The 13,943-nt window shown below is 47.8% G+C and overlaps 1 protein-coding gene across 3 annotated transcripts; it reads left to right on the top strand.

Annotated features, from left to right (window-relative positions):
- Positions 1-2,963: 2,963 nt before the first annotated feature.
- Positions 2,964-12,309, top strand: rnpepl1 (arginyl aminopeptidase like 1). Of its 3 annotated transcripts, none has more exons than XM_083985326.1 (12): positions 2,964-3,399; positions 4,637-5,169; positions 5,585-5,725; positions 6,722-6,873; positions 7,685-7,801; positions 7,879-8,162; positions 9,315-9,428; positions 9,524-9,636; positions 10,221-10,329; positions 10,483-10,710; positions 11,691-11,833; positions 11,953-12,309. In XM_083985326.1, exons 2-12 carry the CDS (start codon positions 4,678-4,680, stop codon positions 12,274-12,276), a joined length of 2,217 nt encoding a protein of 738 aa, XP_083841452.1. In that variant the 5' UTR covers positions 2,964-3,399; positions 4,637-4,677; the 3' UTR covers positions 12,277-12,309. The 3 variants fall into 3 exon arrangements, with proteins under 3 accessions (XP_083841452.1, XP_083841451.1, XP_083841453.1); XM_083985325.1 differs by having other exon boundaries at positions 2,964-4,214; XM_083985327.1 differs by having other exon boundaries at positions 2,964-5,169; positions 7,879-8,114.
- The last annotated feature ends 1,634 nt before the right edge of the window (positions 12,310-13,943 follow it).

Raw genomic sequence — 13,943 nt, 5'->3', positions numbered from 1 at the left:
TAAGACAGTTCAGTCTGAGAATAGAATCAAACAGAGCAAAACTGGATTAATTAATTTATAGCCTAAAACACACACAAGAAAACAATTACATCGGGTGACCAGCACAATCGAACTTGGACGCCAGTCACAGGAAAAGCGTCTAAAAATATTTTTGAAGTAGGCTTATCCGAGTAGTGAAATGGAACTCGGATACCGCCCAAGCCGAGCGAGTAGGGGAGACCGGGGTTGGTTGGCACACTTTTCACTCTTTGCCATAGCACTCTGGCATCATTTATGTGAGAATACTCAAACCAGCATCAAATGAAAGGTGAAGGTGTCAGCTTTAACTAAACACATTTCCATGTCCACAGTTATATTCTAAAATCAATTTATTTATGAATAAAATCATACTGCGCACTTGTGCCAACCAGCCCCGACACAGGGTTGGTGTGTCGGGGCAACAGTAAATGATTTGAGCGTTTTTTTTTTTTAAAGAGAAAATATTCAATCAACATATAATTTATTCTTAAATATAGCATATCACCTCTTTGTATTTTTTATTTATTTCTATCTCGCTGTGTTTTAGATTTGCTGTGTGGGGTGGATGCTGATTATTTACATTTAGGCCTATATAGAATCACTGGAATTACAGTATTGGCATATGTAGGCTTTGTGGCCCATTTCACTGCATAAGTCATGTGCCCATTTCTTGCACTCAGTGCACTGAATTGTATGAAATTATGTTTAATCACATTTAATATATGTATACTGCATGTTGGGGTTGGTTTGTGTGTGCCAACCAACCCCAACATGAGTGTGCCAACCAACCCCGACCAAAACAAACCCACTTTTGTGAATATATGATGTTGCCCAGTTAACATCACTCATCAAAGACTTTCAAGTTTCATATCAAATTGAAGCTGACTCCTATCTCTACAAGCTGGAAGTAACACATTTCCAATATCTTTATCCAAAGCAATTTTATAACACTTTAAGTGCGGGGGGCAATTTTTTACTTTTGGTGCTAAAAAAATGATATTTTGCCCTCAGCAAAAAAGTGAGTCATTTTCAGATGTTTTAACAAACTAGATAAGTGCAGCTCAAAAAGATGATCATTTTGATGTCACATTTGTGAGTCTGTGACCAACAGGAGGCCAGAAAACAGGGGTGTGCCAACCAACCCCTGTAGCCAACCAACCCCGGTCTCCCCTACTCTATTACCCCTTTCCTACTGGTCAAAAAACCCGTTTAAACCCGCTAACAATCGGCTTTTGGTGGCAGTGGGAAAGGCGCACCGAGCTGCGTTGACGCGGTCAAACGACTCGGCAAGCGACGCGGGTTAAAATCGCCTTTAATCGGCTCGGCTCCGAACGGCTTGCAGTGGGAACGCCAGACCCGCGTCAACCCGCTAATTTACGTTTTGACGCTGAGCGTTACGTGACGCTACGTCATCGCGCCGGTCGCGTCTCATATCACGTACCAAAACAAAGCTCTGCTCCGCTCTGCTCTCATCCGAGACTGGGATCAAAAGATCAGAGAACACTGACCAAAAACGATTGAAGAAAAGAAAAGAAGCGACAGTCTGTTTAACTGACGTGTTGTGCCACGGACGTCCGTCATCCGGCCGCAGCAGACTCGCTGTCCTCCGCGGTCCTGGTGCTCCGCAGGTCGGCCAGACACCTCGTCTGCCTCAGCGGGCGGACACTCCGCGGCGGGCGGCTGTGGCATGACTGTGTGTGTCTCTTGCACCGCGGATGAGAGCGGGGCGACTGGTTTATGCTCTGTCTGATCCCCCAGCGGGGGGTCAGACTCGGCCCATTTTGGTCAATGGGAAAGGGGCCAAATGCCGATTGTTAGCGGGTCAACCCGCGTTTAAAAAACCCGCGTCGACCCGCTAATTTTAGTGGGAAAACGGCTTATTTGAGTACTCGGATATCGGCTACAGCCCTAGTGGAGAGTCTGTGTTTTCTCTCCAGCCAATGACAGAGCTCAGGTGAAGCTCATGCTGCAGAGTAGGAGGGCCGCTAACCCCGCTAGCTGTTCCGGATGCAAGCAAGTGCTAGCGGCAGATGCTCTCCGCCACTGCTAACACCCACTAGCGATGGCGGCTAGCACAGCTTCCCAGCTCACCACAACACTCCCGTTGCCGCGACGGCTGGGTATCGGACCGCCGCTCCAGCACTTCACTACACTGTATTTCCTTTTTCTTTACAGTCCTGACAAAGTTACGTTTCTGAAACTGCTGCTAGAGGGGCCCAGTTTAATGTTTTGTTTACAAACTACGAACAAACCTCCAGACTCTACCTTTAAAGCCTGCCTCTGCGGAGGAATACTGAGTGAGTTAGGTAGTTCCAGATAAGGGGGAGGTAGGGTGACGGGGTTAGGGGGCAAGTCAAAGTAATTTGACATGTTTGAACATTTTATAAGAAAAAAAAATGTAATGCAACAGTTACTTTTTCTGGTTATCAATTACTTTTATAATGTGGCAATTCAGTAACGTAGTTACTTAGCGACACAGCGTGGCGGCCTGCCTGTGCGGAGGAATACTGACTGAGTGAGTTGGTTATAGTTCCAGGTAAACGGACGGGACTTCTTGAGTCAAATAAAGGTGAGTAAAGGCGCATTTAATTGTCAGAAACGGGGCGTTGTAACGGGGCAGGAAATAGTAACTTTTTTTGATTACTCGTTAACTGGAAAAAAAAAAAAGTAGCGCCGTTATTTTATAACGCCAATATTATTTGGTTGGAGCAGTTTGGATGTGAGACGCTATCACACACACACACACACACACACACACACACACACACACACACACACACACACACGCACGCACGCACGCACGCACGCACGCACGCACGCACGCACGCACACACACACACACACACACACACACACACGCACACACACCTGGCTGGGCTTTATCCCTTGCTCCACAGCGCCCCTCCCCTCCCCGGTCGCAGAAACTTTTCCCTGCTGTTCTTACTTCCTGTTTGCTCGGGAGCAGATCCTCCGCTGTCCTCTGGCTCCTCGGCGGTGTCCCCCGTGTCTTTGTCTGGGGACGCTGTCTGTGCCCCTCCCTCTGCTCTGTCCTCCACACACAGGCAGACAGACAGGCAGGCAGGCAGACAGGCAGGCAGGCAGACAGACAGGCAGCAACACCTCCACCTCCTGCTAACGTCTCAGCCACCGGGAGGACCTGGATTCAGTGACCGGACAGAGAGCAGGCAGCCCGGTCTGAGCGCACCAGGAAGAGCCGGTGTTTGTCTGACTGTCTGTCCGTCTGTTTCTTCTGATCCGTGTCCTGATGGATTTTACTTAAACCGCTTCGTCCTTTTAAAACCAACTAATAATAATGAGCTCTCTGCTGCTAATGCTAATTACTGTGTGTGAGTGTGCTAATTAGCCGGCGGTGCTAACCAGGTTAGTTGGATAATAAGTTGGATTAGTTGACGCTGCCGCCGTGTTTGACCTCTAACTCCCGACAGGATCAGCTCGGTTTAAAGCTAAAGGTGCTAATTAACCCAAGCAGCAGCTAGCCTCGGATATAACCCGGGTTAAACGTGTCAACAGACTGACCAGGCTTCAGATGTGTCGGTGTGTGTGTGTGTGTATGTGTGTCCAGTCGGACATAAACTTGGTGTGTTTTTGTTGATGTGGTTTGGCCTTTGTGTTTACATTACACCTTGACACAGTCAATGTGTGGTGTTAAAGTGTGTTTACTGTCTGTGGACCAAGACCGGTTTAAATGAGCTGAAACTGGACCCTGGGTTAATGAAACCTCGGCTCTGGCTCACCTGTGTTTACCATGTCCGTGAGTTGAGTTGGTTGTTTTTGAATGCAGTCCAATCCGTCTCACAATAGGTTAAGTTCATTCAGTCTTTTTTGGTTTAAAACCGGGTTTAAATGTAGACTAAGTTTGGTTCAAGGGCGTTAAACTGGACTTTAAATGAGGAAGCAGTTGGTGAATTAGGCCAGAAGTGTATTTAATACGGGGTTTAAGCTTAAGTGTCCTTATTAGTGTTTATTTATTTATTTTTTATTATTATAATATTATTATTATTATTATTATTATTATTATTATTATTATTATTATTATTATTATTGTTAGTGGTTCCCTCCAGTCAGAAGTCAGATAGACTTAAGTAGGGTTTTGAATGTAAGCTGGTTTTGGGAACATGTCATGTAGGTATATTACATTGACTTTAGCCCTGGGCTCAGACCAGACTGGTGAAAAAGTGAGTTGACTACTGGTTTTTGGTTCAGTCAGGCTTTTTTAATGGTCATTTGACCTGAACTTACTCCATCTCGGTGTTAATAGTTTGTTTAACTCACATAAATGGACTAAATAGTTTGTTTGTTTTTTAAACTGTGTTATCACTGTCTGGCCTGGGTTTCAAGTGGGTCTAGAAGCAGATAGTCCACTTTGTTTGATCACAAGTGTCCTTACTTTATGTCTGGTTTACAGAGAGGTTTTGTTAAACTTTGACTAAATCTGATTTTTGAATGTAGTCTAGTCTGGTTCACACAGGCAGAGTCTGATTTAAAACTGGTGTTAATTGTAGTCAGATCTAGTCTTTTCTGACATTGTGAGAAAGGTCAGTGTTGGTTTTGAAATATTAAAGAGCTCTCTTTTGGTTCTCGTTGGTGTTTGATGCAGTTAGACCAGGTCTGAGTGGGGTTTAGTCCCGGGTGTAGCTCATGATGGCGGAGCTCTACCAGACTCCCACCTCCTTGTGCTGCTGCCGGAAGTCCCTGCCGGTGTCTGGCGGCAGGTGTATTGGGGACTCGACGCGGCCCTCGGCGGCTCCGGGTCCTGGGTCTCCGCGGTGCCCCTTGGTGGACGTGGCCTCGGCGTCCAACTTCAGTTGCTTCCAGCTGCGACATTTCCACCTGGACCTGCGGTTGAACTTTGCTGTGAAGGAGATGAGCGGCTGGCTGGTCCTGGACCTGATCCCCGTACAAGCAGACACTCACACTCTGGTCCTGGACTCCCACGCCTCCCTGCTGATCCACTCCATAGACTGTAAGGTCCCCGGAGCCGGGCAGGAGGAGCCCACCTCCCTCACATACCGGATCGACCCGTTCACAGATTATGGATCTTCGCTCAACATTAGCCTGCCGACAGCAGCCGTGAAACCGGGTCGACTGATTCAGATCACGATCCGCTACACCACCACAGATGGCCCAGCGGTGAGAAGACCACATCGCACTCTTGTTTATGATTAAGACCGACCAGTACCGTCAACCTGACTGGTCTGATCACATGTATCAATCCTTTTTTTAAGGCACATTAGAACAGAAACCATATTTACATTGAGTATCACATCACATCCGTATCACAATTATAATATAAATATATTGATATAATAAAGAGCAGGGCATACAGTCTACCTCCTCCGATGTTTTAGCCCACAAGAATGTAATCGGGCGAAATAAGAAACAATACACAATTTGAAAAAGAATAATAATAAATAAATAACTAAGGATACTTGTATGTAATTGAGTAAGTGTGTAAGCTGCTCAGTATAAATGAAACTAAAAGGGAAGCCAAAAGAAAGAGAGAGAGGAGGAGTGTGTGTATCAACCCTGTCTGTCTCTCTGTCAGATCTGGTGGCTGGACTCTGAGCTGACCTGTGGTCAGACTCGTCCTCTCGTCTTCACTCAGGGTCACTCGGTGTGCAACCGCTCCTTCTTCCCCTGCTTCGACACACCGGCCATCAAGAGCACGTACACCGCCACTGTTAGGGTGAGTCTCACCTCCGACACTTGAACTGTCACTGCTGTAGAGCTGGATACACTGTTGTTACCATAGATACTGATATACATGGATTTAATGGACTCCAAGCTAAACTCGCTGTCAGCCCTGAGGATCAAACTCTTCATCCTTTCAATTCAGTAGCTGCCTCCATCAGCTCATGTTAACCATTCCCATGTTTTTCCATGTTCTGTGCTATAAACTGTTTTCTTGTCTGTATATAACATCTATTACACATCTGCCCGTCCTGGGTGAGGGATCCCTCCTCTGTTGCTCACCCTGAGGTTTCTCCTGTTTTTCCCCGTTAAAAGGGTTTTCCTGGGAGTTTTTTGAGGGTCGAACTGTGCGTCCACACCAAAAGCTTCCAAAGCGGCAAAGTCGCCCGAGGATGCGCTTCAGACAAGATTGCTTCCAAAGCGGCAAAATATTTTTAGCTGCTTTGATGTCAAAGTTTGATCGTGCTCATCATTTAAAGGAGCCAAAGGACACTTCTGTTCTGACTGGTTGAAGCCGAACCACGTCACACCTAATTATAATTATAGCTAATTATGAGTTAACCAAGACTCAACTTCCAGCTTTGGACGCTTTGGAAGCATGGCTGACGGCAGGTGATGCTTTGGTCACTCAGGTTTCCGGGCTCTCATTGAAAATGAATGACTTCTGGCATTTTTGAAGCTTTAGAAGCTTTTGGTGTGAACGCAAAGTTAGAGCAGAGGATGTTGTAATGTTGCTACAGTATGTAAAGCCCTTTGAGACAAACTGTTTGTAAAAATGGGCCATACAAATAAAATTGCCTTGCCTTTTCACTGGAAGTTAGCTCAGACCAGATTCAGTCCTTTAGGTCTGGATCCTGGTGCGGAGGTGAGTCACTGTGGAGGAGAACCAGGACACAGCAGAGCATTATATTCACAGTAGTTTGGTTCAGGCAGGAGGAGAGAAAACATTTGTAAATGTCCTCCTCGTTTTCCTCTTCCTCTCCCTCTCCAGGTCCCTGATGGAGTGACGGTCCTGATGAGTGCGTCTCGCAGCTCCTACTCCAAACACGACCGGGTCTTCCAGTTCTCCATGGAGTATCCTGTCCCGTCCTACCTGGTGGCCTTGGTGGCCGGAGAGCTGCAGCATGTGGACGTTGGCCCGAGGTCGTTCAGCCCCGACTGCCCCTGACTTCATTATGTCTTTCTCCTTCATGTTAACATCTCCAAAAACACTTAACTGCCTTTAATATCACTGAGGCATAACTGGTGTTTTGCTGTGTAGAAGACTCATCATATGTCTGTTTTCCATTTTCTCTGAGCAACAACCACTCGTACTAAGAAAGTGTGAGGTAGCGGAGGAGGGGATGAAATAATTTGTGGTCAACTGAACTGAAGATTTTATAATTTCAAAAAAATCTTATAACCTGAAAATGTTTCAATAAGTCCCAAGGTCCCTGCATTGAAGCATTTTACATTTTTGTTTATTTAAATCACTGATCATTTATATTATGTTATTGTTATGATTTTATAATTACATTGTGAGAAGACGGTTATCAGCAGAATCCCCTCTCAGCTTTACAGTGAGTTTCAGTGTCTCACCCAGCTGTTCTCAGAGCAACATCTGTAAACAGCCTCTGTCCTCCACCTGCTGAGACTCGGTCAGAGAGCAGCTGCTGAGCAGAGCTGGTGGAGACCAAACACAGAGCTGAAAGAGAGGGGCACCGACTTAGAGTCATCAGCTGACACAGATACCACAGCACATAAATCATCATGTTGATCTGTAACAGCTGGAGGTGGAAACAAACAACATTGTTCATACACCAACATGTCAAAAATCAGTTCCTGTGACTGTGACCACCTGTAAAACATCCACCATGTGTAAATCTCACTGTCTGTGATCATCAGGATTTACAGACGGATCTACTGTTCATTGATGAACTTAACTGACCCGTCCTCATCCTCCACCTCTGATTAGGAGTCGTGTGTGGGCGGAGCCGTGTCTGTTGTCCTGCGCGGTGAAGAAGTTGGGCGGCAGCGTGGAGCACTGGCTGGGCGTGGCCGAGAAGCTGTTTGGGCCTTACCTGTGGGGCAGGTGAGGTCGCAGTCGAGTGGGATTTAATGTTGTAACGGCTGAAAACGAGTAACCCTGTCACGCTTACGTCCCCTCAGGTGTGACATCGTGTTCCTCCCCCCCTCCTTTCCCATCGTCGCCATGGAAAACCCCTGTCTCACCTTCATCATCGCCTCCATCCTGGAGAGCAGCGAGTTCCTGCTGATCGACGTCATCCACGAGATCGCCCACGGCTGGTTCGGAAACGCGGTCACCAACGCCACGTGGGAGGAGATGTGGCTGAGCGAGGGGCTGGCTACGTACGCCCAGAGGAGGATCACTACTGAGGCCTACGGTACGAGTGCTGCTCACAACACTGCACCTGCTGCGGCTAACTGTGGAGGTACTACAGAAAACACCGACCCCACCGCTAACACTAACCCTGAAATATCATATATAATATCAGTATAATATAATAATATAATATCAAATAACGTTTTAATCTCCTGAGATGAAAACAGCATTACAGCCGTCCCCTAATGGAGGGTTAGGGTTAAAGGGATACTTCACCCAAAATCGATAATTCACCAATTTTCTACTCACCGTCATGCCAAGGAAGGGTTTGGAGAACTTTCTGAGTTATCAAAACGCTTTTGGAGTTCCAGGGGGGGTCCGGCTGGCAACGGATATTCATATAATGGTGGTGGATAGAGCTCACTTTTGAATCGTCCAAAACACACACTATGAAACATCCAGATAACTCCATACTGCTCGTCCGTACTGACCCAAGTGTCCTGAAGCTGCGGCATGAAAAACTTGTTCAGAAAAAAATAATTTGAGCTCTGTTTTTAGCCTTGATGTAGCAGTAGCTCCCAGTGGCTCTGTTGATGTTTGTGCGCATGCAGGAGATTTGCTGTGAGATGTTCGTTCGTCATTGTAAACCATTGGATGTATGATGTACACGGAAGAACATCTTGCACAACAAGGCTAAAAACAGAGATCAAATAATTTTTTTCCGAACAACTTTTTCATGTCGCGGCTTCAGGACACTTGGATTGGATGGTTTTGAAACGTAAGTTCTCCAAACCCTTCCTTGGCATGACGGTGAGTAGAAAATTGGTGAATTATCGATTTTGAGTGAAGTATCCCTTTAATGGAGGGTTAGAGTTAAAGCTCTCTGTCATCCTCCTGTCTCCCACCACCATCACTGGGTGTGGGGGGACATCCCAGAACAGAGCTGACCTTCCTCATCAGTATCTCCACAGCAGTTAGAGACTTTGGTCCTGTTCGTACAGTGCACTAGTGTTGTGAGTCCAGTCCGGTTTATTGATTGGCTGAAAGCCCGGCGGGCAGATTTAATCTTTAATTGCAGCTTCATATTCAGATAGATTATATAAATGAGGAGGTTCAGTTTCACAGTGTAGAGCGCCAAAAGGCCGTCCATGTACTTTTGTCTGAGTACTGTATCACTACAGAGACCAGACAACCAGCTGCTGTTACTACAACACCTGGACTGGTCCTCCATGAGTAACGCTCCCCTCCTCCTTGTCTCTAGGTGAGGCCTTCACCTGTCTGGAAACGGTTGTGCGATTGGACGCCCTGCACAGACAGCTGCGTCTCCTCGGAGACAACAATCCTGTGAGCAAACTACAGGTTAAGTTTGAACCAGGTAACCACACACTCACACACAGAAACACACACACACACAGGTGTGATTGACACCGATGTGGTTGAGTTGACGTCATTGTCCCCTCCCTCCTCCAGGTGTGAACCCCAGCACTCTGATGAACCTGTTCACCTATGAGAAGGGCTTCTGTTTCGTGTCATACCTGTCTCAGCTCTGTGGAGACGTCCGACGCTTTGACTGTTTCCTTAGGGTCAGTACCTACATACACACTGTACGAGTGAGGACACTCTCTGATATAACGCACTCACTAGAGACCCTAACCCTGACTTAAACCTCCTTATCCTAACCTGAACCCATATCGTCCCTATAAATCACAGAAAGACATGTTCAAATACAGTGAGACACAAAACAAAGACACACCCGGCTGAGTACAGACTTATTTCTACAGTATATGTCACACACACACAGACAGGGATTCACTGACTGGGTCTAACTCTGTCTCATCAGTCGTCACTGATGTGACAGACTGGGTCTGCTTCAGGCCGGGTGAGACGGTCTGACCCTGTCTCGGTCAGCACCATGAAAAAAAACACTTAAAAGAAACAGGAAGTGAAAGTCAGAGTGTAATACTCATCGTTTAATGTCGTTCAGCAGACACCAAAATGACGTACAGTGAGCGACATCACTAACAGCTGCTGTGCAGAGGGAGACACTGGTCTAACTATACGCTTCTATAGGCTACTTCGTTTAAGAAAAGAACTGCAGTGCAAGTTCACAGTAAGTTTAACACGTTTAGATGGTAGAACAGTAAACAGTTTCTGTGTGTGTTTTCAGGATTACATATTACAGTTTAAGTTTAAAAGCGTGGTGGCTCAGGACCTCATCGACTACTTCCTGGGCTACTTCCCCGAGCTGCAGGGGGCGACTGTGGCTCAGAGAGAAGGTGAGGAGGCGTCAACTGGACTCAGAACCTAAACTATTCATTCACTAACTTCCACCATAACAGAAATCCTTGTGTGTGTATGAAGAAGTTAAAGTATGAACCCCCCTCCCCTCCCCTCCCCTCCTCCCTCCCTCCCCCCGTCCTGGTCCTCAGGTCTGGAATTTGAGCGCTGGCTGAGCGGCTGTGGGCCCCCGCTGTACGAACCGGATCTGTCAGCAGGGGCAGGTCTGATCCAGCCGGTCCAGGATCTGTGTGATCTGTGGAGCAGCATGGAGTCTCCAGACCTGCAGACCCTGACCACCTTCGACCTCTCAGCCTGGAGTACCTTTCAGATCGTCCTGTTCCTGGACCGCATGCTGGACCACACACCCCTGCCTCAGGGTAATACTGCTGCTGCTGCTGCTGCTGCTGCGTGTTAATGCTACTGGTGCTAGCACAACAACCTGCTCAGGGCTCAGTGGTTGTGTTGGAGCAAACTGTCTCTGAGAGATGGCGCCTAACCTCCATCATGTAGCAAGAGTCCTGATTGAGAGTCACTAGGTCAAAGGTCAACATGGACAGTTTTAAACGGTTTCAAATAGGTTTGGTTTTAAATCAATCTGTTTGAAGATTTCAGCTTGAGGTTACAAAGGGAGCTGGTTGGGTGTTTACATGTGCCGACAAAACGAATGTTTCGAACGTGCACGCAGCTGTGAGTGATTGTGTTACTATGTTAACAACAATATTGATTACAGAAGTGCTACAGCTGTGCCAAAAACAAAACAGAAACATGGAAATACTACATTTGTTGAGCGCAGTCTTTGCTGTTACAATATTTCTCTTTATTAAACAGCAGCCAGACAGATGCCTACTTTCAGAGTCCAGCGGCAGGAGAAGAAGAGCGAGCCTTTTGGAGTCGGAAGTGTGTATGCAATATGTTGCCGGCGTAATCTTTTAGTATGTCCAGTTGTAAATAGGTTTCTCGTGAAGTCCATCTTGGGGCGTGGATTTCTTCTTCTTTTGCTCGAGTGGCAGCCAGCATGCTCAAGCGTGCGTGAGTACGTCAAGTCCTGAGCATGCACATAACGAACGCAGCCAGAAATCAACCTGGTTCAAGGTATACATGACGGACAGAACGCTTTAGAAAAGGTTTAACCTATTTGAAACCGTTTAAAACTGTCCATGTAAACCCACCTACTGACAGCACTGACCTGTCTGTAGTGGGTCAGTATCAGGAAAACACTGAAGACAGATGATACTGGTCTGTTAGAGACCGACGGGTTCATTATTTTTACTGACTGCTTTGTTACTGACTGGTCTGTTGCTGTTGTTTACGATGCTGTGAACGGTGTAACTGACCACACTTCTGTTTGTCTCTGAAGACACGATGGCGAGTCTGTCTGGTCGTTACTCGGCTCTGTTTGACGGTCTGAATGCTGAGGTCCAGATCCGCTGGCTTCAGATGGTGGTGAGGAACACGTTCTACCCAGACCTGCCCCGGGTGCGGGCCTTCCTCCACAAACACGTGAGAACCGAGAGCTGCTCCTCCTCCTCCTCATCACTTTAACTCAGATTAAACAAAGACTTCATTGACTACACTTCCCATAATGCTCTGTAAGTGTCTCAACTCTCTCCTGTCCTCAGACGTCCAGGATGTACACGGTGCCGCTGTACGAGGACCTGGTTGCCGGGGTGATGAAGTGCGTTGCCGTGGAGATTTTCTACCAGACTCAGCGTCGCCTGCATCCGAACCTGAGACGTACGTTACAGCAGATCCTGTTCCAGATCAGCTCCACTCCGGCCAATCAGAACGCTCCAGCCCTGTCCATCATCCCCCCCTCCCCCTCGCCCTCCCCCTCCGCCTCCGCACAGACTCCACAGCCTGCCGCCACGGCAACCGCCTCCACCGCCACCACAGGGACGACCGCCACCGCCATCGCTCTGAGGGACGTCAACGTGTCGGCATGAAGCACCCACCCCGGGCAGGAGGGTGGAGGTCATGAAAAGGCGGTGAAAGTTTAAACACTGTGATGTCGCGAGAGGAAGTTCACTCCAGAGGTTTTAAAGCCCAAGTTGTGGGGAGGTGAGACTGGGGGTCTGCAGACGCACCTGGACCTCCACGCTCATCCTGACCTTTAACCTCAGAGCCGATGTGTAAGTCAGACTGTGGCGGGGGGCGGCGGCGGCGGTGGCTGACTGAGACTTTGTAAAGACTTCAACTTTTAGATTTTTTTTTATTCTCGGTGCAATTAACCTGGTGACGAGCTGCGGCTTCGCCTCGGGTGACGTGACCTCACTGCTGAGTCATCCTTCATGTACACGTTTAGGGACCGCTCCCTAACTAAGCAACCCTGCGTCCACTGCCTCCCAGAGTTACTGTTGCTATGACGACAGGTAACGGGTACAGACTGCAGGCTGTTATCAGTGAACAGGACCTGTGTGAGTGTTGTGTATGAGCTGCAGGCGTAGATACTCAGGGTGACATCCCGTCTCTCTCTCTCACACACACACACTCACACACTCACACACACACACATACAGACACACTCACTCCAGATGACACAAGTTATGATCATACCCACAGACACTTGACGCACACAGAGAAAAGCAGCGTGTGTGATGATGAGGTGTTGGAGGCTTTTGTCAGCGAATATGATCCAGAGACCTCACCTGTGAACACCTGCGGACCAGAGCTGTGCCCCAAATTACTCGCACTTGGGCATTTATTAGTGCTGTCCAAATGTGTAGTGAGGATTTGTTTTCGTACCCTGTGTAGTAGACTCACAGTATCCCACAATGCACCATGAAAAGTAGTGTACAACCACAAAGGATGGCCACACGAATCAAGCAATAATATACCGTCATGCACTGTGCTCACATTAGGGAGGTGAGTCACTTCAGACCCCGCCCAGGTGTCTCTGTAGCCCTGCTCCGCTCTGATTGGTCCAAGTAAACCAAGCGTGTCATGCTGAAAACAGACTACTACTCCCAGGATGCATTTCACTGGCAAACACCCAGCAAACAGTGGGTCGGTGAACAGTATTAGCACCTGCAGGACTTTGTCCGTCCCCCTTTATAATGTGGACCAGACTGCGTGAGGCGCCTCTCTGGAGACGCAGCGACTCGCCACAAGAAGTGATGAGGACAGTTTCCATGTGGGGGAAATAAAGCACTCCTTCGTTCTTCAAGGACCTTAGATGTAAAAGTCCCCCGAGAGTGCAGTGTCATGATTTCTGAGTAAGAGGCCCTTGAGTGTAGATGTAGTCGCGACCCTGCAGACCTGAGACCTTCGCTGTCTCTGGCTCTGCTGCTTTAACTAACTGCTGCTTCTTAACCACAGTAACTGCTCCGTAACCAAATGTAGCTGAGTCCTGACCCCTCAGGTACCTCTTGTCCCGCTGATCCTGAACGCCAGGACCAGGACTCAGAGCTTCTCACCCAGACCCCGATCCGTCAGTGTGAATGTTGAACTGGAGGCGGAGAGACTTGCGTGCGGTCGGGTCTCGGTGGGAAAACAAAAAGAACCAGCAGACGTCACCACAGTGGCCTTAACGGTGCCTTCACTGCAGCTGGGAACGGAGACATTTCAGTGAGACTTAAGACACAGGTTGACTGATCCTGTTTGTTCTCTGTCC

The sequence above is a fragment of the Trachurus trachurus genome (genome assembly GCF_905171665.1).
Source record: "Trachurus trachurus genome assembly, chromosome: 13".
NCBI lineage: Eukaryota > Metazoa > Chordata > Actinopteri > Carangiformes > Carangidae > Trachurus > Trachurus trachurus.
Note: the sequence above shows the minus strand (reverse complement) of the source record. Positions and strands in the feature narration are given on the sequence as shown.